The 19,460-nt window shown below is 48.7% G+C and overlaps 2 protein-coding genes across 3 annotated transcripts in view; one reads left to right on the top strand and one right to left on the bottom strand.

The window, feature by feature from the left end:
• The window catches only part of LOC126086569 (nuclear envelope pore membrane protein POM 121C-like), a 28,549-nt gene extending 14,205 nt beyond the window's left edge, over nucleotides 1-14,344 (top strand). Inside the window, exons 10-13 of one of the 2 annotated variants that reach the window (XM_049902951.1) lie at nucleotides 6,801-6,977; nucleotides 7,994-9,619; nucleotides 11,545-11,667; nucleotides 12,127-14,344. In XM_049902951.1, the coding sequence (XP_049758908.1) occupies nucleotides 6,801-6,977; nucleotides 7,994-9,619; nucleotides 11,545-11,667; nucleotides 12,127-12,224 (2,024 nt within the window). In that variant the 3' untranslated portion in view covers nucleotides 12,225-14,344. The remainder of the gene's footprint in view (nucleotides 1-6,800; nucleotides 6,978-7,993; nucleotides 9,620-11,544; nucleotides 11,668-12,126) is intronic. The other variant, XM_049902952.1, reaches the window with a different exon arrangement.
• An 82-nt stretch (nucleotides 14,345-14,426) lies between these two features.
• NSUN5 (NOP2/Sun RNA methyltransferase 5) lies at nucleotides 14,427-19,177 on the bottom strand. The gene is made up of 10 exons (XM_049902956.1): nucleotides 19,065-19,177; nucleotides 18,811-18,933; nucleotides 18,186-18,360; nucleotides 17,982-18,090; nucleotides 16,172-16,310; nucleotides 15,970-16,085; nucleotides 15,332-15,510; nucleotides 14,962-15,172; nucleotides 14,740-14,880; nucleotides 14,427-14,665 (listed from the first exon to the last, which is right to left on the bottom strand). The coding sequence occupies exons 1-10, from the start codon at nucleotides 19,155-19,157 to the stop codon at nucleotides 14,551-14,553; spliced, it is 1,401 nt and encodes a 466-aa protein (XP_049758913.1). The 5' UTR covers nucleotides 19,158-19,177; the 3' UTR covers nucleotides 14,427-14,550.
• Nucleotides 19,178-19,460: the final 283 nt, after the last annotated feature.

Below are 19,460 nucleotides of genomic sequence, written 5' to 3'. Positions count from 1 at the left end.
ACTCCAGAGACAGTCTCTTTCCTTTGGTTTTATTTTGGGTTTTTTTAAAAAACAGTTTCTCTGGGAAAAAAACCCAGGAAGAATTCCACGTTTCCTTTTGGTCTTTCTCATCTGAAAACTCATTTGGGTTTTTATTGATGCCAGGAGAACAATAACCGTTGAGATTGTGGGGAAGCATGTCTAGATGAGTTACACCCTAAGCATCTTTGTGCCATGATACGTCATCTGGAAAGAATCCCCAAGCTCCATGTACGATAGACCCCCAAAAAAAGGTCACCAAGACATATCATAGTCACACTTGCCAAAGACAAAAGAATGCTGAGAGCAGCTCAAGGAAAACAAAGTCACTTTCAAAGGGGAAACAATAAGACTAAGCTCTGATTACTCAGCAGAAACTATGCAGGCAAGAAGGCAATGGGATGACAGGTATAAAACCTTAAAAGAAAAAAAAAAACTGCCAACCAAGAATAATATATCCTGCAAAACTCTCTCTCAAACACAATAGCAAAATTAGGATATTTCCAGATAAACAAGAAATATTAAATATTAAAGGGAGCTCCTCAGTTAGAGAACCAACAATGTCAGACAACACCCGGAGTCTAGGACACAGGACAGCATCAGCCAGATACGAACTTAGGTAAACAACTCTCAATAATAATAAAAAAAAAAAAAACAGTGCCGTCGAGTTGATTCTGACTCATAGCGACCCTGTAGGACAGGGTAGGACTACCCCATAGAGTTTCCAAGGAGCACCTGGCAAATTTGAACTGCTGACCCTTTGGTTAGCAGCCATAGCACTTAACCACTATGCCACCAGCGTTTCCCTCAATAATAAAACAAAGCTAGAAGACTTAAAACAGGGAAACAGAGACACCAGTCTAAATGACGACAACATAAAACAAAAGGGGCAATAAACGGTTTAGATATAGGACTTTCAAATGGAGAGGAAGTCAGGGGATATCAAGTAATAAAAGATAAGTTCAAACTGAGGAAGACAAGGGTAAATTTCAGTGTAAAAACAAAGTTAACACACCTGTTCATCAGACCAAAGAAAACCATAAAGTCTCAGTAAACTCAAAGTCCATAATAACAAAAGAAAATTCTATAAACAAAAGGAACTCAACACAGGAAAATAAGAGGAACAACAGCAGCAAAGTACACATTCTTTTCCAACACACATGGAACATCCTCCAGAAGAGGCTACATTTTAGGCCACAAAGCAACTGTCAGTAAAACCCAAAACATCAAAATATGGCACAGAGTATTCTCTCTTATCACAATATGGTAGAAGCAGAAATCACAGGAAGAGCGACAGAAAAAAATCAAATACATGGAAATACCTTGCTTAAAAACAGCTTGGTAATAGAAGAAATCAAAGAGGGATTAAAAAAATTCCTAGAATCAGTTGATAGTGAAAACACATACTAAAACCTTTGGGACACAGCATTGGCAGTGCTCAGAGGTCAATTTATAGCAATAAACACACATCAGAAAAGAAGAAAGGGCCAAAATCAAAGCGTTATCCCTACAACTCGAACGAATAGAAAACAGCAAAAGAAGTCCACAGCCACTAGGAGAAAGGGAATAATAAAGATTAGAGCAGAAATAAATGAAATAGAAAAAAAGTAGAAACAGTCAGTGAGACAAAAAGTTTTCTGAAAAGATCAGCAAAATCAAAAAATCAAACTGACAAAAGCAGGAGAGAAAGCAAAGAACCCAAATAAGAAACGAGATGGGGAACATTACAACAGACCCAACTGAAATAAAAAGGATCATAACAATACTATGAAAGACTGTCCTCCAACAAATTTGAGAAACTAGAGGAAATGGACAAATTTCTAGAAACACACTACCTACTTAAATTAACACAAGCAGAAATAGAAAATCTGAACAGACCTATAACAAGAGATTGAAAAAGTAATAAAAAGAACTCCCAACAAAACTAAGCTCTGGCCTGGATGGCTTTACTGAAGAATTCTACCAAACATTCAGAGAAGAGCTCACACCACAATTACTATAAAACTATTACAGATCATAGAGAAGGAATACTCCCGAATTCATTGTTTGAAGCCAGCACAACCCTCATGCCGAAGACAGGTGTAAACACCACAAAAAAGGAAAATTGCAGACCAGTATTGCTTGTGAATATAGATGAAAAAATTCTGAACAAAATTCTAGTAAGTAAAATTTAGCATCATATCAAAAAGTAATATAGCACAACCGAGCAGGATTCATAGCAGGTATGCAAGCATGGTTCAGTGTTAGAAAATCAGTTGGCATAATCCACCTCCTAAATAGGACAAAAGAAAAGAATCGCATGATCGTCTCAATTGATGCAGAAAAGGCATTTCACAAAGTCCAACACCCATTCCTGATAGTAACTCTCAATGAAATAGGAATAGAAGGGAAATTCCTCAGCATATTTAAGGGCATCTATACAAAACCAGCAGTCAGCATCATTCTCAGTGGAGGGAGGCTGAAAGCATTCCCCCTGAAAACAGGAACAAGATGCCCTTTATCACCATGCCTGTTTCACATTGTGCTGGAAGCCCTAGCTAGAGCAGTAAGGCAAGGAAGATAAAGGGCATGCAGTTCGGAGAGGAAGAAGTAAAACTGTCACTCTTTGCAGATGATAATGAGCCTGTGCATAGAGAACCACAAAGATCCCACAAGAAAACTGCTGGAACTAACAGATTCAGCAGAGTAGTAGGATACGAGATCAACATGCAAAAATCAGTTGGATCCTTAACACACCAACAAAGAGAACTTCAAAAAGGAAATGAGGAAAACAATACCATTTATAATAGCTTCTGAAAAGATAAAGTACTTAGGAATAACTCTAACCAGGGATATAAAAGACCTGTACAAAGAAAACTCTAAAACACTATTGCAGGAAACCAAGAGACTGACATATATGGAAAAAACAGCATGTGCACGGATAGTGTCCTAGTGTAAAAACGGCATACGGGCAGTGTGTGACCTCTCGCTCCACAAGGGGGAAGGAGAATCAAGATCAGCAGCCCAGGGCTGATCCCTGTGAGGTGGAGGTCATTCTTCCCCTCTCTGCCATCTGTACCAGTTCTGACACCAACCATCCCTCCCATGGCACTCTCTACTTCTCTGCTGACTTTGATAATTCATTGCAGTGGCCACACAGAACTCACAGACCATACGGTTATGGGGTTTATTAGGGAAGTAACAGGTTACAGTTCAGGCTCAGGAACACTCAGGATACAGCTCTTCCATCAGGACAGTCTCTTTTCACCTGTGCTCCCAGGCATGTCTCTCTCTAGCCCTAGGCTTCTGCCCTATTCAGGCAAGTGTAACCAAGCTCTTTTAGCCCCTGCCAGTAAGTCCAGATGCACCTCAGGCACTCAGCTTCCTCACTCCATGGGCTGCCAGGTCTCTGCTGCTGCTGCTTGCTGCCTTCAGTATTAGAGCTCTCTGTGTCCTGGTTCCAGGAGCTTCTCAGCGCAAGACTCGCGGGTCCAAAGGACGCGCTGGTTCCTGGTTGTTCTTTCTTGGTGGCAGTGGGATCCTCTCCCTTGTGCCTTTTGAATGGCTCACCTCAAGCCTGGTGGGATGGCAGAACTGACCAGTCCCTGTGTTAGGGTACAATTACCCTATCTATACAGTCCCACCTGGTCCCTTGGGTGGGAGTCACAAGACCATGGCAAGAAAGGCTACACAAACATGATCCATTGCACTGCATTTAATAATCTAATGCTGCTGTAACAGAAATAACCACGAGTGGATGGCTTTAACAACAGAAATTTATTCTCTCACAATATAGGAGGCTAGAAGCCCAAATTCAGGGCACCAGCTCTAGGGGAAGGCTTTCTCCTTCTATTGGCTCTGGGGGAAGGTCCTTGCCATCAATCTTCCCCTGGTCTAAGAGCTTCTCAGTGCAGGGACCCCAGGTCCAAAGGACATGCGCCAGACCTGGCTCTTAATTCTTGGTGGTAGGAAGTCCCTCTCCTCTCCGTTCAGTTCTCTCTTTAATATGTTAAAAGAGATTGACTCAAGATACAGCCTAATCCTGTAGATCAAGTCTGGCCTTTTTAACGTAGTGGTCTCTAATCCAACTTCATTAACATCTTAGAGGTTAGGATTTACAACACATAGGAAAATTAGGTCACAAAATGGAGGACAACCACACAGTACTGGGAATCATGGCTTAGCCAGGTTGACACCCAGTTTTGAGGGACACAATTCAATCCATAATAGATAGGAAGACTCAACATTGTAAAAATACCAGTTCTACCCAAAGCAATCAACAGATACACCAACAACATTCTTTAACAAGGTGGAGAAACTAATCACCAACTTTATAAAGAAAGAGGCCCTGGATAAGCAAAGCATTATTGAAGAAAACAAAGTAGGAGGTCTCACACTGCCTGATCTCAGAACCTTCTATACAGCCACAGTAGTCAGAACAGCCTGGTACTGATAAAACAACAGACACATAGACCAATGGAACAGAACCGAGAACCTAGATGTAAGTCCATCCACCTATGGTCAGCTCATCTTTGACAAAGGACCAAAGTCCATTATATGAGAAAAAGTCTTTTAACAAATGATGCTGGCAGAACTGGATGTCCATCTTTAAAAAAATGAAACAGGACCCACACCTCACACCGTACACAAAATCTAACTCAAAATGGATTAAAGACCTAAATATAAAACCTAAAACAATAAAGATCATGGAAGAAAAAATAGGGACAACACTCCCACTCCACTCCATTCCACTGCCGTTGAGTCGATTCCAAGTCATAGTGACCTTACAGGACAGAGTAGAACTGCCCCATAGAGTTTCCAAGGAGCTCCTGGTGGATTTGAACTGCCAACCTCTTGGTTAGCAGCCGTAGCACTTAACCACTACACCACCAGGGTTTCCAGGACAACACTAGGAGTTCTAATACTTGGCATAAAAAGAATGAAAACCGTAACTAACAATACAAACACCAGAAGATAAACTAGGTAACTGGGAACTCCTAAAAATTAAACACTTGTGCTCATTGAAAGACTTGACCAAAACAGTAAAAAGAGAACCTACAGGCTGGGAAAAAAGTTTTGGCTATGACATAGCCAACAAGGGTCTAATCTCTAAATCTGTAGAATAAATCAGCCCCTCAATAACAAAAAAAAAAAAAACGTAATTAAAAACTGGACAAAGGATACGAACGGACACTTCACCAGAGAAGACATTCAGGCAGTTAACAGACATGAGGAAATGTAATCACTGACCATAAGAGAAATGCAAATCAAAACTACAATGAGGTACCATCTCATTCAGACATTGCTGGCAGTAATTAAAAAACACAGAAAATAACAAATGTTGGAGAGGCAGTAGGGAGATTGGAACTCTAATGCACTGCTGGTGGGAATGCCAGATGGTACAACCACTTTAGAAAACGATATGGCGCTTCCTTAAAAAGCTAGAAATAGAAATACTGTACAACCCAGCAATCCCACTCCTAGTAATATATCCTAGAAAATTGGAGCCATCACACGAATAGACATATGCACACCTGTGTTCCTTGCAGCATTATTCACAATAGCAAAAAGATGATAACAACATAAGTGCCCATTAGCAGACGAATGGATAAACAAATTATGCTACATGCACACAATGGAATACTACTCAAAGAACAATAATGAATCTCTGAAAAATCTTACAGCATGGTTGTATCTGGAGGCATTATGTTGAGTGAAATCAGTCAGTCACAAAAGGACAAACATTGTATGAGACCACTATTATAAAAACTCAAGGTTTACACACAGAAAAGAACAATCTTTGATGGTCGCAAGGAAGAGGAGGGCTGGAGAGGGGAAGTCAACTAGACAGTAGACAAGTGTTACCTTTGATGAAGGGAAAGACAACAGACAATATAGGAGAAGTCAGCACAGCTTGACTAAGGCAACGTCATAGAAGCTTCCTAGACACATCCAAACACCATGAGGGGCTGCATTTCTTGGGCTCAGGGCTGGAGACCATGGTCTTGGGACATCTAGGTCAATTGGCATAACATAGTTCATAAAGAAAATGTTGTACGTCCTGCTTTGGTGGGTAGTGTACGGGGTCTTAAAAGCTTGTGAGTGGCCATCTAAGATACATGTATTGGTCCCATCGTGTTTGGAGCAAAGAAGAATGAAGAAAGCCAAAGAAGGAAAATATTCATCCAAGTGAATACTGGACCACGTGAACCACAGCCCTCGGCCTGAGCTCAGAAGAACTAGATGGTGCCCGGTTATCGCCACCAACTGCTCTGACAGGGATCACAATAGAGAGTCCCGAACAGGGTGGGAGAAAAATGTAGAACAAAATTCAAAAAATAACCAGACTTACTGGTCTGACACAGACATGAGGAACCCCTGAGACTGTGGCACCCCCCCCCGGACACCCTGCTAACTCAGAACTGAAGCCACTCCCAGAGTCCACCTTCAGCCAAAGGTTAGACAGGCCCATAAAACAAACAATAACAGCTGGGGAACATGCTTCTTAGTTCAAGTAGACAAGACCAAATGGGCAAATCCTGCCTAAAAACAAAGATGAGAACACAGGAAGGGACGACAAAACTGGACAAATGGACACAGAACCCAAGGTGGAAGGGGTCTGGGGAAGAGTGCTGACATATGGCAGGAATTTCAGTCAGTGTCACAAAACAATATGTTCATAAATTTTTGAATGAGAAACTAATTTGTGCTGTAAACTTTCACCTAAAACACAGTAAAATTAAAAAAAAAAAAAAAAGTCCATAAACAAGGGCAGACAGTTTGATCTTTTTGTTCTTCCTTAGATGCTGCCTTGAACTCTTTCACTGAGAACCTACCTACTGCTCAGCCTTCTTTTACTTTCACCCTGCCTGCTGCTGGGACTGCCTCCTCGCCACCCTCTATCCTGGCCCCGAGCACTAACCCACTGCTGGAGAGCTTGAAGAAGATGCAGAGTTCCCCGGGCCCACCATCCCTCCCAGGTGCGTGGGAAAGGTTCCCTCGAAGCGTGGGATGGTACCAGCCTTTGTCTAGGTTGAAGTAAAAGCATTATGCTTGTGAGTGGCTGGAAATTATCCTAAAGGTTGAACCCACCCTGGCTCACCAAACCTGAGCTGTGCAGGCTTAAAAATCTTAAGAATTCTCTAATCAGGAAATTTTAGGGAAGGTGAGCTGTGATACTTAAAGCTGGAAAAGGCAGCTTAGTTTTGATATTCAAATGGCCCTTGATTTAAAACCCATTCCCATGGCCTCTGAGCCTGACTCTTGCTTTCCTCACTTGTAACGTGAGGTTTCTCTGAAATGTCTATGTGATAACATGAAGAAGCTTGTCAGGTGGTTTTTAGACCGCAGGCACAGAACAGCACTAATCGCTTTTCCCTGTGGATTTCCAGGGATCTGTTGACTGTTCCAGCTTTGTGCCTCCATATGTTGTTGTTAGGTGCTGTTGAGTTGTTTCCCACACATACCAACCCTGTGCACAACAGAACGAAACACTGCCCAATCCTGTGCCATCTACACACACCTCCGTATATAGGTGCCTCCGTATATACCTCTGTTATTGAACTTTATCATACAGTGGCGTATGGTGTGTGTTCAGCCTCTCCTAGTCTAGAAACAGTCTCATTCACGGTTATATGCTGTGCTTCGCTCGTGGCAGGTGAACGTTGTAAATCTTTGTTAGATGGATAAGGTGCATCTAGATAGGTAACTGAACTTAAAAGCTCAGGTGATCAAATTTTCCTCAGTTTCCTAACATTTAACCCCTGATTAGGCCAATTTTTATCCTTTTCTGTTTTCCTTATGATCTGTGAAGAGTGGAAAGAAATACTTACTTGATTTGCTTTAAGGGCTGGTGTTACAGATTTAGTCTCATTTGTTGACCGACCCTTGGATCCCTAGCACTGTGCTAGCCGTGGGGAGGATATAAAAATTCTGAATACCATCAGGTTTCAGGTGCTCAGAATTCACATTCTCAGTAAATCCCTCTCTCCTGCAGAATCTTCTGGAGTGGCAACCGCTGGGGCCCATTTGCCTCTGAAGACACCCAGCCTTCTGGCCCATCTTGGGGCATCACAGTCAGAAGCCCCTTCAGAATCAAAATCCACAGCCACCTTCCCGGGGCTGATCCCTGACTCCACAGTACCAGTCACTGACATCACCAAGTCACCTCCGACCCTCCAGGCTGAGACATCTGCCAAACCCCAAACCCCATCTGCCCCATCCCCCACCACCAAGCCAAGTATTCTCTTTGGAATGCTGAACACCGCAACTTCTGGCCCTTCTGTAGCTCCTGCTGTGTTTTCAGCAGTTCCAATGTTCAAGCCCATTTTTAGGGCCCCATCTAAAAGTGAGAATGAAGGCCCCTTGCCTGCTAACCCTTCATTCACAACTACCACATCCAGCTCTGCCCTCCCTGCAGTTCCTAACACCTCAGCCCCCACTTTCCAGCCTATCTTTGGCAGCATGGGGCCACCAACATCTGTGCCCTTGTCATCTCCTTTCTCCTTCAAGCAGACAACCGCTCCAGCCACTACCACAGCTGCTCCTCTCTTCACCGGCCTGTCCAGTGCCACCGCTACAGTGGCTTCCATCACCACAGCCAGTACATCCACAGACTCTGCTGCAAAGCCCATCTTTGGCTTTGGTGTGAACAGTGTGACTAGCACCATGAGCAGTGTGACTAACACCACTTCCACCTCCCAGCCTTTCCTCCTTGGGGCTCCGCCTGCCTCTGGTGCCAGCTTTACCCCAGGCCTGGGCTCCATGTTCCAGTTTGGCAAGCCTTCTGCCATGTCTGCCTCCACAGCAGTCACCACCTTTGGCCAGTCCCTTCCCAGTGCTGTTCAGACAGCCCCCAGCAGCAGCACTGCCAGCTTTAGTGGTTTTGGCAGCACCCTTACCACCTCAGCCCCAGGTACCACCAGCCAGTCTACCCTCACGTTCGGTGGTACCACAACCTCGGCATTCAACATTCCCTTTGGTTCAAGCACCAAGCCCCTTCCCCCATCATATCCGGGAGCCAACCCCCAGCCCACATTCGGGGCCACTGACGTGCAACAGCAGACAACCACCAAGCCAGCCCTTGCCCCTGGCTTTGGCAGCTCTTTCAGTTTCGGGAACTCTGCGTCCCCAGCCCCAATTGCAAACCCAGCACCGACCTCAGCTCAGCCAGCCTTTGGCAGCACCACGCAGGTGGCCTTTGGTGGTTTGAAGCCCCTGGCCTCCACCTTTGGCACCCCCGCCAGCACCCAGCCGGCCTTTGGCAGCACCACAGCTGTCTTCTCCTTTGGTGCAGCCACCACCGCTGGCTTTGGGGCTACAACCCAGACCACCAGCAGTGGGACCAGTAGCTCAGCGTTTGGCAGCACAACGCCGTCGCCCTTCACATTTGGGGGATCAGCAGCACCAACCGGCAGCGGGGGCTTTGGGATCAGTGTGGCTACCCCAGGCACCAGCTCCACCTCTGGAGCATTCAGCTTTGGAGCAGGACAGAGTGGGACCACCAGCACTACAGCCCCTTTTGGTGGAGGCTTGAGCCAGAACACCTTGAGCACACCCAGCCAGAGCACACCATTTGCCTTCAATGTGGCCAGCACGCCTGACAGCAAACCTGTGTTTGGAGGTGAGCTTAGGAATTGATTTGGTCTACCGTGTCGGGCACTGTTGTAAGTACTAGCACAGTCTGCACTTGTGGGGCTGATACTATGGAGGTGATGAGGCAGACCTTAAATATAAACGAGATGTCAGGTGATAAGTATATGGTACGAGGTAAGACGCTATTGTGGATGTAGGTGGTTAAGCCTGGGCTTTTCTGAGGAAGTAACGAATTTAAGCTGAGACCGTGTTTGTGACAAGGGGTTGGGAGTACTGGGGGAAGGAGGGTGCTGTGTGAGAGTGTAGTAGGGGCAGGGAGTAGCTAGTGTAGAAGCTCCAAGGTAGAAACAAGCTTGGATTGCTCATAAGCATAAAAGCGAAGTGTGGTACCAGAGGTTAAAAGATGGCGGAAGGGGAGGTACAACGTGACGACCAGAGGCAGGCAGAGCTGCAGACCGTCCCTGGGCAGGGTTAAGGGTTAAAGGTCTGGAACTTAAGCGTTAAGGGAAATCACTGGAATTTGGAACTAAAGTATTGAGGAAGATCACTGGAATTTCAAGCAGGATACTATGTGCTGTTGGTCGCTATAAGGAACGTTGATCCCGACAGCTTCTGTTCTCTTTGTTAGCGTGAGGGAACATCTTGGGAGGTTAGTTTAGGCTGAAATGTAGAAAAGGAGGACCTCTTGAAATAGCCATTTTGGAGATTAGGAAGAGGGACCCATTAAGAAAGGGTGGAATTGCCAGGCAGTTTTGAGGCTTAGAAGATTGTGGTTATGGATTTAAGGTGAAGTTAATGAGCAGTGTTGTATGTGTTTCCCAGCTATATTCAGTTGCTGAGATGCAGACCTAATAAGTGGCTAGCTGGTAAACTCCAACCTGTTGAAACTCGAAACAAGTATAAAAGGAAGGGACAGTGGGCTGGAGGCCTTGATAAGGCCGAAGAAATGCAGGAGCGGGGGTACTCGAAATGGAAGAAAGGGAGTGAGCTGCTTGAGATTGGGGAGCCAGTGCGGTTCCTGGGTGACAAGGTTTGACCAGGGGAGTGGGTGGTACAGGGGGGGTAGAGGACGAGGTCTTCGGTGCAGTGAGGTCAGGGGACAGAGAGGGCGAATCATCCTCGTAGATTTTGACGTCCCCAAGCGTGGTGGTGGCGTGGAGGGGAGGACAGCCCGGTCTCATCAGTGAAGGAGAGAGTGACACAGCAGTTGGTGGGTGACGTTACAAGGAAAAGTTGCTGCTTACAGCTAAGTCAGCTGGTCTGAACTAGGAAGCGCTGAGGTGTCTGAAAGAGGAGGGAAGAGAAATGGTTTGGAAGCAGCATCAGGGAACAAGGAGACACGTGCATCTGGGTGGGAGCCATCTGCCCTTGAGAAGGAGCTAGAGGAAAAGCAGTGTCAGTACACAGCCGGCATTCAGTTACGGGCTGGGGAGGGAGCTGGCCAGTGACTGGGGTCCGGGGCACCATGGGAAGATTAGGGGACCAACAGAGCGGTGTGGTGGCAAGAGTTTGCGGGAAGCCTCAGGCTTCTGGATGAGGGGGAACAGGTAAACAGAGAAGAACCCTAACGAGATTAGTCCTGGTGGAAGAAGGTAGGTAACCTGTTTAAACTGCAAGGGTGGGGGGTCTACAGAATGTTCCCCTCCACAGCAGCCAGTGGTGTGAAGGTCAAGGGAGCACGTAGCACCTGCTCCTCAGGTGGCCGGGAGAAGGCGGCACTACAGAGCCTTCTCTGCTGCCAGCCCGGCAGTTACTCTGCAGCGCCAGGCCTGATGATCTCATGCAGCTTCTCAGTGGTGGAGTGAACAGGAACAGGCATCCTTCTGGGGTCCTTATGACGAGGGAAATGCCTCTGCAGAGTGCAAACCTCCCTCCTAAAATTCAGTGCTGTCTGCTTTGATGCCTCTGCTCATTGGCCTAGTCTCTACAGCTGTCTGCTGTCTCTCATCCTAGGCACTTCCACACCCCCCTTTGGTCAGAACCTGCCTGCCCCTGTGGTGGGCACATCAGGCAGCAGCCTCTCTTTTGGGGGGTCTTCAGCACCCGCCCAGGGCTTCGTTGGAGTCGGACCTTTCGGTAAGCAGCAAGTCTCTTTGTTGCCAGTGACTGCTGACACCCTCTGAGGAGGGATTAGGGTGGCAGGTCCCTGGCTCTGCAGCCCTACAGAGAAGAGCAGGCTGCTAAGCGCAGGAGATGTGGTCAGGTGGGAGTCCTGCACAACCCAGGTATGGAGTTGGACAGCAGAGATCAGAGATGAGCCATGTGGGGTAGAAGTTCCCAGAGCACTAGGGAAGCCAGGTAGAAGTGGGTTTGTGGGCCTCTCGACTCCCAGACTACCTGGTATGTGATTCTGGGATTTTGCATTTTAAATAGCTCCTCCCCACTCGCCCAAAGAAGCGATTCTGATGCAGCTTGAAAATCCTTGTTCTAGCGCCTGCTGTTGTGTTATTTGCCACACTTTGCAAAGATTGGGACACCCAGAGAAATGTTCTCAGGTAGCAGCTGCCCTGATGAGACCTTGTTCAATCTTTCCAGGATCTGCGGCTCCTTCATTTTCCATTGGTGCCGGATCCAAGACCCCAGGCGCTCGACAGCGACTGCAGGCCCGAAGGCAGCACACCCGCAAGAAATAGCCCTTGACCCTTGTCCCCACCCCCCCACCCCCACCCAGATCTGGACTTCTGCACCTGCTGGGAAGAGCCTCTGCCCATTTTAGTCCCGAAAAGTAACCCTACCCCAGATCTCCGGCTTCAGCCACCAAGGAGGCAGTGGCAACTTTGGGGGCCCTTTCCCTCCTCGAGGAACCAGAGGCCCCCAGCCTCTAGAGGGAGCAGGGAGGCAGGGTGTGGCAGAGCAGGTACCAACACCTCTGCTTGTACAGCTCCGTCAGCGAGGCTAGAGAACTAAAGGAACATCTGCACATACAGCCCGTTCCTTCCCTGACTCGTTTGGTGCATACATCCGACGCCCTCCCCGCCTGCCTCTTCCCTGAGATCCGCCTTTGTTAGAGGGTACAAGGTCCAGCCCTTGCCAACTTGCATCTCTGGGTATGCATTTGATGGGGCTGGGGGAAACAGATGATCCCTGAAGCTTTACCTTGCTTGGCTTGGCTATACGTGGTTGTCTTCCTTTGGTCCCTCTAGGGGACTTTGTTTCCCCATATCTTGCTGCTTTCTCCCTCACCGGTTCCTTGCAGTATCTATCCATTTTACAAAGATCTCGTACCCAGCTTTGCCTTGGAGATCTCAGTGGGTGCTGCTCCGGCTCTTTCACTTCCTCCTGCCTAGCCCTCTCTGCCAGTTTGGCCCCTAAAAGCTTAGTGGCTCAAGACTGTTAGCCTGGCAGACCCCGAGGTGAGACTCCTCCGTCCAGGAGAGAGAAACTCTTGCATCAGTTTTCCTCCCGCCGTGGAGCAGGCAGGATGCCCACTGCTGCTTTCAGTGGCCTCCTCCCCCTCGTCTGTTTGCCTCACTGGGCCCTTGCCTGTCCCGGGATTGTGTATTTGAAGCTTTGTCCTATGTTACTGTGTCTGATGCTCACGTCTATTGCTCTTTGAATCGAGTTTGGAGGAAGAACTGAATTGTGTGAGTGGCGGCATGTTGGTAGTGCCGGACTTTACTGTGTCAAGTTTTCTGGGGTCAAGCTAACTGAACGTGCAAAGTAGCACCGTTACAGCTACAAGTGCTGACTCTGAATTTTCAAACGGTGTCTTTACTGTAAGTGCTGGCAGCCCAGGAGGATGGGGCCTAGGGAAGACCTCTTCTGCTGTTTCCCTCCCACTTAGCTGACCTCATCTAGGTAGCTCACCCCAAGTGCGTTAGGAAGCCCAAATTAACGAACCACACTTTAAATTGTACCTTAGCCATTTTTTCCAAATAGGGCCCTCTTCAGCCCTACACCTTTCCCCTTTTCTTGCTTTGTTCCAAAAACCACATACCCTAGGTCCAAGAGTCTTGCTGCCATGCCCACCCTCTTTGGGAGAAGTATGAATGTGTGTGTCTAAATTAAAAGAAAAAATATTTAAACATTTTTTAACAAAATAAAAATTTATTTTTGTATTTAAGCTAAATTGCCTTTTAAATTCCTTCAAGCTTGGTTCATTGAGGTGGTTAAGTGTAAGAGCTATCAACTAGGAATTTTAGCTGCGTAGTTAAGTTATGCCTGAGTGAAGAGACTCAAACGTGGTCCCAAGCAGCTTTCCTAAGGGACTAGAGCTCCTCTGGTCACGTTCCATCAAGTGGAATTCTTATTTTATAAATACTGTGATGTAGATGTAACTGGCTCCCCTGCTTTGTGACTGAGGTTGAATGTTTTGACTGGGGAATGCTCCCCACCCGCAAGGAGAGCTCCCAAGTCCAATGTGTGTGTGTGTTTGGAGCTGAGGAGGGAGCCTGAATCTCAAGTCCCAAATACCTCTTAGGATCGGAGTGGGGTGGGGCGGGGTCCGGGTATAGAAATCAAGTGTCTGCCTGTACCTTATACAAGGTAGAGCCTCTAGTTTTGGCACTTCCAGCTAGTGTTACCTCAGTTCCACAGGCAGGACATCTGGTCCAGGAACCCCGAGCAGGCACCCTGGTGGCCTGAGTGTGTGTATGTATACATGTGCGTGCACCGGACATGAACAGGAGGCAGAGACTTTCCATGACAAGTAAGGATTTCATTCCTGCTGAGTCTAGTTGCCGTTTTTAGTATGAATGTGCAATTTTTCTCCTTGCTTATGTCATTAAGAATAAAAAACCTGTGATCTGTCATAGACCATGTTCTGCCTTTTATTTTGGTGGGCAGCGCTTCTACTCTCACCAAGAGAACCTGGACCAGGGCAGGGACCCAAAGATAGGAAATTCACTCTGCCTTTCCAGCTGCAGAAACAGGAATACCAGTTTTCTTCCTACAGCAGTAAAAACCATCTTCCAAAAACAAAACTGCTGCTTGAGTCAGAGGGCCTGAAGTCAGCATCTGCTATGTGCAGGGTGGTGTGCTAGCACCAGCTGCTAGTTTTCGCTGCTGCTGCTTTCTCTTTGGAGCTGGGCTGGGTGTAAGTTCAGGCCCCAGTGCTTCAGTCTGTGAGACTGAACTAGAAGAAAATTGTAGTTGTTAGATGTGCCCCAGACCTCTAGTGCCTGCCAAGCAGGACCCCTACTCACTCACCTTGACACCTCTTCCCGTTCAAGGACAGCAATGAAGAAGCCACCGGTGAGTGTGGTCTCAGGGGAGGCCCGGAGGCAGTGTTCAGCGCCTGGAAAGGTCCCAAGGCCTCGGTGGGGCCAGGAGGGTAGGACAGGCACTAGCCTGGGGTGGGGGGAAGAAATAGCAGAGACTGACAGGTAAGAGCAGCTCCTCCTCCCTGACACCCTGCTGGATGCCCATTACCTGAAGGTCCCTGGGCTCTTCTGCAGAGCATCTTGTACCACGTCTTCGTTCTCTTCTTGGCAAAGGGAACACGTGGAATAGACAAGTCGTCGCAAGGAGGGGAAAGCGAGCGCGTGGCACAGAGCTCGCTGCTGGAACCCTGCCAGAGCATGCAAGCGCTTCTTGCTAGGAGCGCCTGCCCCGGGCTCTTCCAACTGTCGGGTCAACATACCTAAGGAGAAGTGTTTCAGTTACATGGTTTTACAGGCTGCCTTATTACATACTGAAATCTCCACTTTATAGATCAGACTAAACCTAAGACCACAACAAACTACTACCCCATCAGCACTAGGCTCCTCTGGATCTCAGTCCCTCGACCACACTTTCTCACCAGAGCCACTACAAGAAGGATCCAGCAGGATGTACTGGACCTGACGGTAACGCTGGTCTGAGGGTGAGACCGCCAGGAAGTCTTTCTCAGCTAACTCGCAGCAAGAGACTCCAGCCCGGGCCAGGAGGGTAGCCATGGACGCCAGCCGCTTTTCATCCAAATCAAAGGCAAAGATCTTCCTGGAGGAAAGGTCAGAGGTGAGCTGAGGGTTTATAGAGCATCTAAGGGCTACAGGTGAGAGATAGATGACTTTCCATCCTCAGAGGAGAAAAAGCTGATGCAGTAACACACACGCCTTCAATAGGCTTATCCACCACTCTGAACTACATGCAATAAAGTGTACATGAAGTCAGCACACAAGGCAAGTATTTAAATGGCCCACAGGGGTCAGCAGTCAAGTGACCCCATGTTAGGTGACTGTCCCATGTGTTAAGAGATCCATATCTCACACCTGTAACCTACTGGGAGGCTTAGCTTGGGGCTCTACCACAAACTTCCCCAACTTTCCAGGTCTAGAAGGAAATATTTAAAGGAAGATCCTCCTTCCTACCTTCGTGACCTATTAGAGTTCCTTCTTTCTCCTTACGAAGTACAGCTTCAGGCCCCATCCCTCCCTCTCCACTGCCTGCAGCACGCACCCTTGGTTCTTGAGAAGAGCAGCCAAGTGACTGGTCTTGTTGCCTGGGGCAGCACACGCATCGATGACGTGGGAGCCTGGTGGTGGAGCCAGCAGCATGGCTGGGAGACAGCTGGCCTGGCCAGGAAGAGCACAGCAACGAGTTAGCGCAGACCCCAGGCCTGTCACTCCCCCGGTCTCCCCTTTTCTGGCATCTTCCTCACCTTATCCTGTAGGATGAGGTGACCAGCTTGGTACAGTGGATGTTCATGCAGATCCGTGTGGGCAGGGAACACAAGCAGTTCTGGCAATAAGGGATCCAGGAGAAAATGCTTCCCCTTGAGGCTCCTTAAGTCCTCAAGGCTGCCAGGGAAGAGGTTAGGACCAGGAAATAGGAACCATTAACTTGACATTTTCTGAATTCCTCCATGCTAGACTAGGCTACACATATTGTTCCACTTTAACCGTTCATTTATGCGTATTTAAAACTGCTCTGAAGAAATAAACAGGGTGATAAGAGAGAGACAGCACAGTCAGTGGGTTCTCAAGCCAGACAGGCTGGGCTCGGGGTCCCACCTCTGCCGTTTACCAGCAGTGGCAGCTCGGTTGGATAAATCTCAGTTGGATAAAGCCTCAGTTTGCGCTTCTGTAAGATGACAGTTGTGAGGATTAAATGAGTTAACACAGGCCACTTAGAAAACTACTTGACATGACAAATGCTGCCATTGCTATTAAATGAGGAGCCCAGGGGAGGGACTAATGGAGGAAAGGTCTGAGCAGATTCCTGATGGACAAGGAGTTACACGAGGAGCTGAGCGTAAAACCACATTCACTATAATCTTGCGAGGCAGTACTGTCCCCTCACCCTGACTGACGCACAAACAGGCATCGGAAAGCCATGAAGTGCCACAGCTGGAATTCTAACCCAAAGCAAGCTGTTCTCTACCACCCCTGTGTCCAACCAGGGTACCAAGAGGCAGAAGGAGGAGCATTTAAAACAGACTGGAGGAAGGGGAGAGCAGAACGACTGCTCAGAGCTGCCAAAAGACAAAGCGGGAGGCAGCTGGGAGTCCAGTGGAGGGTGGAGGAGCGTTGTGGGCACCAGGTGCACATGGTGCCGTGGCAGATGGGCCTAAAGAGGAAGCAGGAGGCACAGCACAAGGGAGCGCTGAGGAAGCATTACAGCAGGGAGTAACAGCATCACATCTGGCTCTAGATCTTTCTGCAGCCAATCACAAGGACAAACGAAGCAAGTGGGTCTGGAAGTGGGGAGACCAGTTGAGGAGATTCTTCTACCAATCCTGATAGGAAATGATGGCCTAAAGCTAAGCCATGTCCACGATGAAAAAGAAGTAGATCTAAGAAAGACACTAAAAGCTGCAGAGTCGATGTTGGGAGGAAAAACAGGGAAGCATGTAGAATGACTCGGGTTCTGGCTTGGGCAAAGGGCTGGGGCAGAATGACAGCCATTAGGTTAAATTAGGGCATGCAGATGGTGCAGAATCCGAGAAGGAAGATGGTAAACACAGCTTGGCGTACACTGTGACTATATTTTTGAGAAACAGTCATGTGATCCAGAGGCAGGAATACACGGCAAGGCTTCCAACCACTTCCTGCAGCTCAAAGCCCTGCAAAGGATCTGTTTTTAAACAAGTTCCCAGGAAGCTATACATGCTAACCTCTGGGGATCTCATTGAAATGTAGATTCTGACTCAGTATATCTGGGGTGGAAATGCAAATTCTCAGCAGGGGTTCTAAGAGAAGGAAGCAGTTCGAAGCCTGTACAAGAGTGAAGTCTACCCTGGAAGACGGAAATCACCAGGTTAGAGGTGGAAGTCAGAGGTAGAGGTTAGGGCTTTGAGAACTGAGGAACACATGAGATGAACGTAGGATGGGACTGCCAGGAATATCAATGTAGGAGGAGATGGGAGAAAACGCTGGAAAAGTAGGAAGAAACGTGCAGTCACAACCACCCAGCCTCACTCTCCCCATGATCCATTCCCCAGGATGCCCAGACAGGGTTCTAGCTCTCACCTGGAAGCCCGTCCCTCGTAGGAGAAACCCTGTCTCTTGAAATAATCAATAACATCATCGGCGCAGGTCTTCAGTGCGTTCACCCGCACAAATCGAGGCACCTGGAGGGCTAGGACGCAACCAGCAGTGAGTGGGCAGGACCGCAGCACGCCCTGCTAGGGCCCTCCTTGGCTACTCCCACCCCCAGGCCCTTTTCCAGTTCACCTGGACCAGGCCTGGATCCCACTTCCAACAGGTCCTCGTTCCGGCTCACACCCCGATGAACCTTGAGCCGGGCCAACTCGGCCTTCAGCCTTGCCTGGTGCCGGGCCAACAGAGGCTTCCATCGGCCCCCACCCCCTCGAAAGCCCCGTCCCAGCAACAGCTCATACACGAGCACCTGGAGATGGAGAAAGAGAAAAACTTAAGTTAGTAACGCCTTGGCATATGGTGAAGCACTTTATCAAAGATCACTCAAGGAATCAAGGACAGACCCGGGGTGGGAACCTGGTGTACTGCCTCCCCCTCTGGTCCCTTTCTCCACTGTTGCTCACCAGTATACCTCTGGACCCCAACCTTCCTCCTCCTCGACATTACCTTTCTGTTTACTTACAGGGTCTATGCCATCGCTACACGGGGTCTTACATAATCCTACACACAAGGTCGAAGTTAGCATCTTCATCCCACCTCGATCTGTACCCCAGTGAGGACTTGCTCACCCTCATTTCAGGTGAGCTGCTTGCTAAGCTGCGCGGCAGCAGGGCACGGACCCCCGCGCCCGGGCGGCGACCCCCGAGCCGAGCCTGGGCTCCCGCCTGCGGCGTGGCAGGGACCCCGCCCGGCCCGTCACCTTGGCCACGTGCGGCCGCAGCTTCTTCTCGGCGCGGAGGAGCCCGGCGCTGGCGATGACGGCGTCCAGCACGGCGGAGTAGCGCTGCGTCTCGCACACCAGCGCGTACAGCTGCTTCACGTTCTGCGCGCGGCCAAAGCAGCGGCTGAGCCCGAGGCGCGACAGCCGCGCCGCCCCGGGCTCGGCCTCCCGCCAGCGCCCGCACGGCCCCCACCGCCTCCGGCCCCACTAGCCCTGCGCCCGAGCCCTGCTACCTGGAAGCGGCTGCCGTACACCAGCCCCTTGATGGAGCCTTGGCGGCTCTCCACACCCTCCAGGACGGCCGCGGCGGCCGCGTACAGCGCCATGCTCCGCCGCGCGCGTTTACGGCCTGTCGCAAAGCGCGCCCGCCGGACGCCCCGGGTCAAAGGGCACGAACCTTCGGCCACCATTGACCCGGAACGCCATCCCAGTTCCGGAGAAGGGGTGAATCTCTTCACACTCGCCAGAGCAAAGGCTCTGAACGACTGGGCTTTACTGCTGTTGTATGTATTTTTGTTTAAATAACTTTTTATTGTGTTTTTGGTGAAGGTATACACAGCAGTTCAGGTCCCAGCCAACATTTCTCCACAAGCTGTTGAGTGGCCGCGGTTGTGCCCTTCCCGACGTGT

This window comes from Elephas maximus, chromosome 12 (genome assembly GCF_024166365.1).
Source record: "Elephas maximus indicus isolate mEleMax1 chromosome 12, mEleMax1 primary haplotype, whole genome shotgun sequence".
Lineage (NCBI taxonomy): Eukaryota > Metazoa > Chordata > Mammalia > Proboscidea > Elephantidae > Elephas > Elephas maximus.
Note: the sequence above shows the minus strand (reverse complement) of the source record. Positions and strands in the feature narration are given on the sequence as shown.

Coding starts and splice junctions, on each gene's coding strand:
- NSUN5 (XM_049902956.1), bottom strand. CDS start 19,157: ATGGCGCTGTACGCGGCCGCCGCGGCCGTCCTGGAGGGTGTGGAGAGC. Junction 18,361..18,810: donor TGCGGCCGCACGTGGCCAAG/GTGACGGGCCGG, acceptor CTCCATCTCCAG/GTGCTCGTGTATGAGCTGTT. Junction 16,311..17,981: donor TACGAGGGACGGGCTTCCAG/GTGAGAGCTAGA, acceptor CTTCCCTGGCAG/CCTTGAGGACTTAAGGAGCC.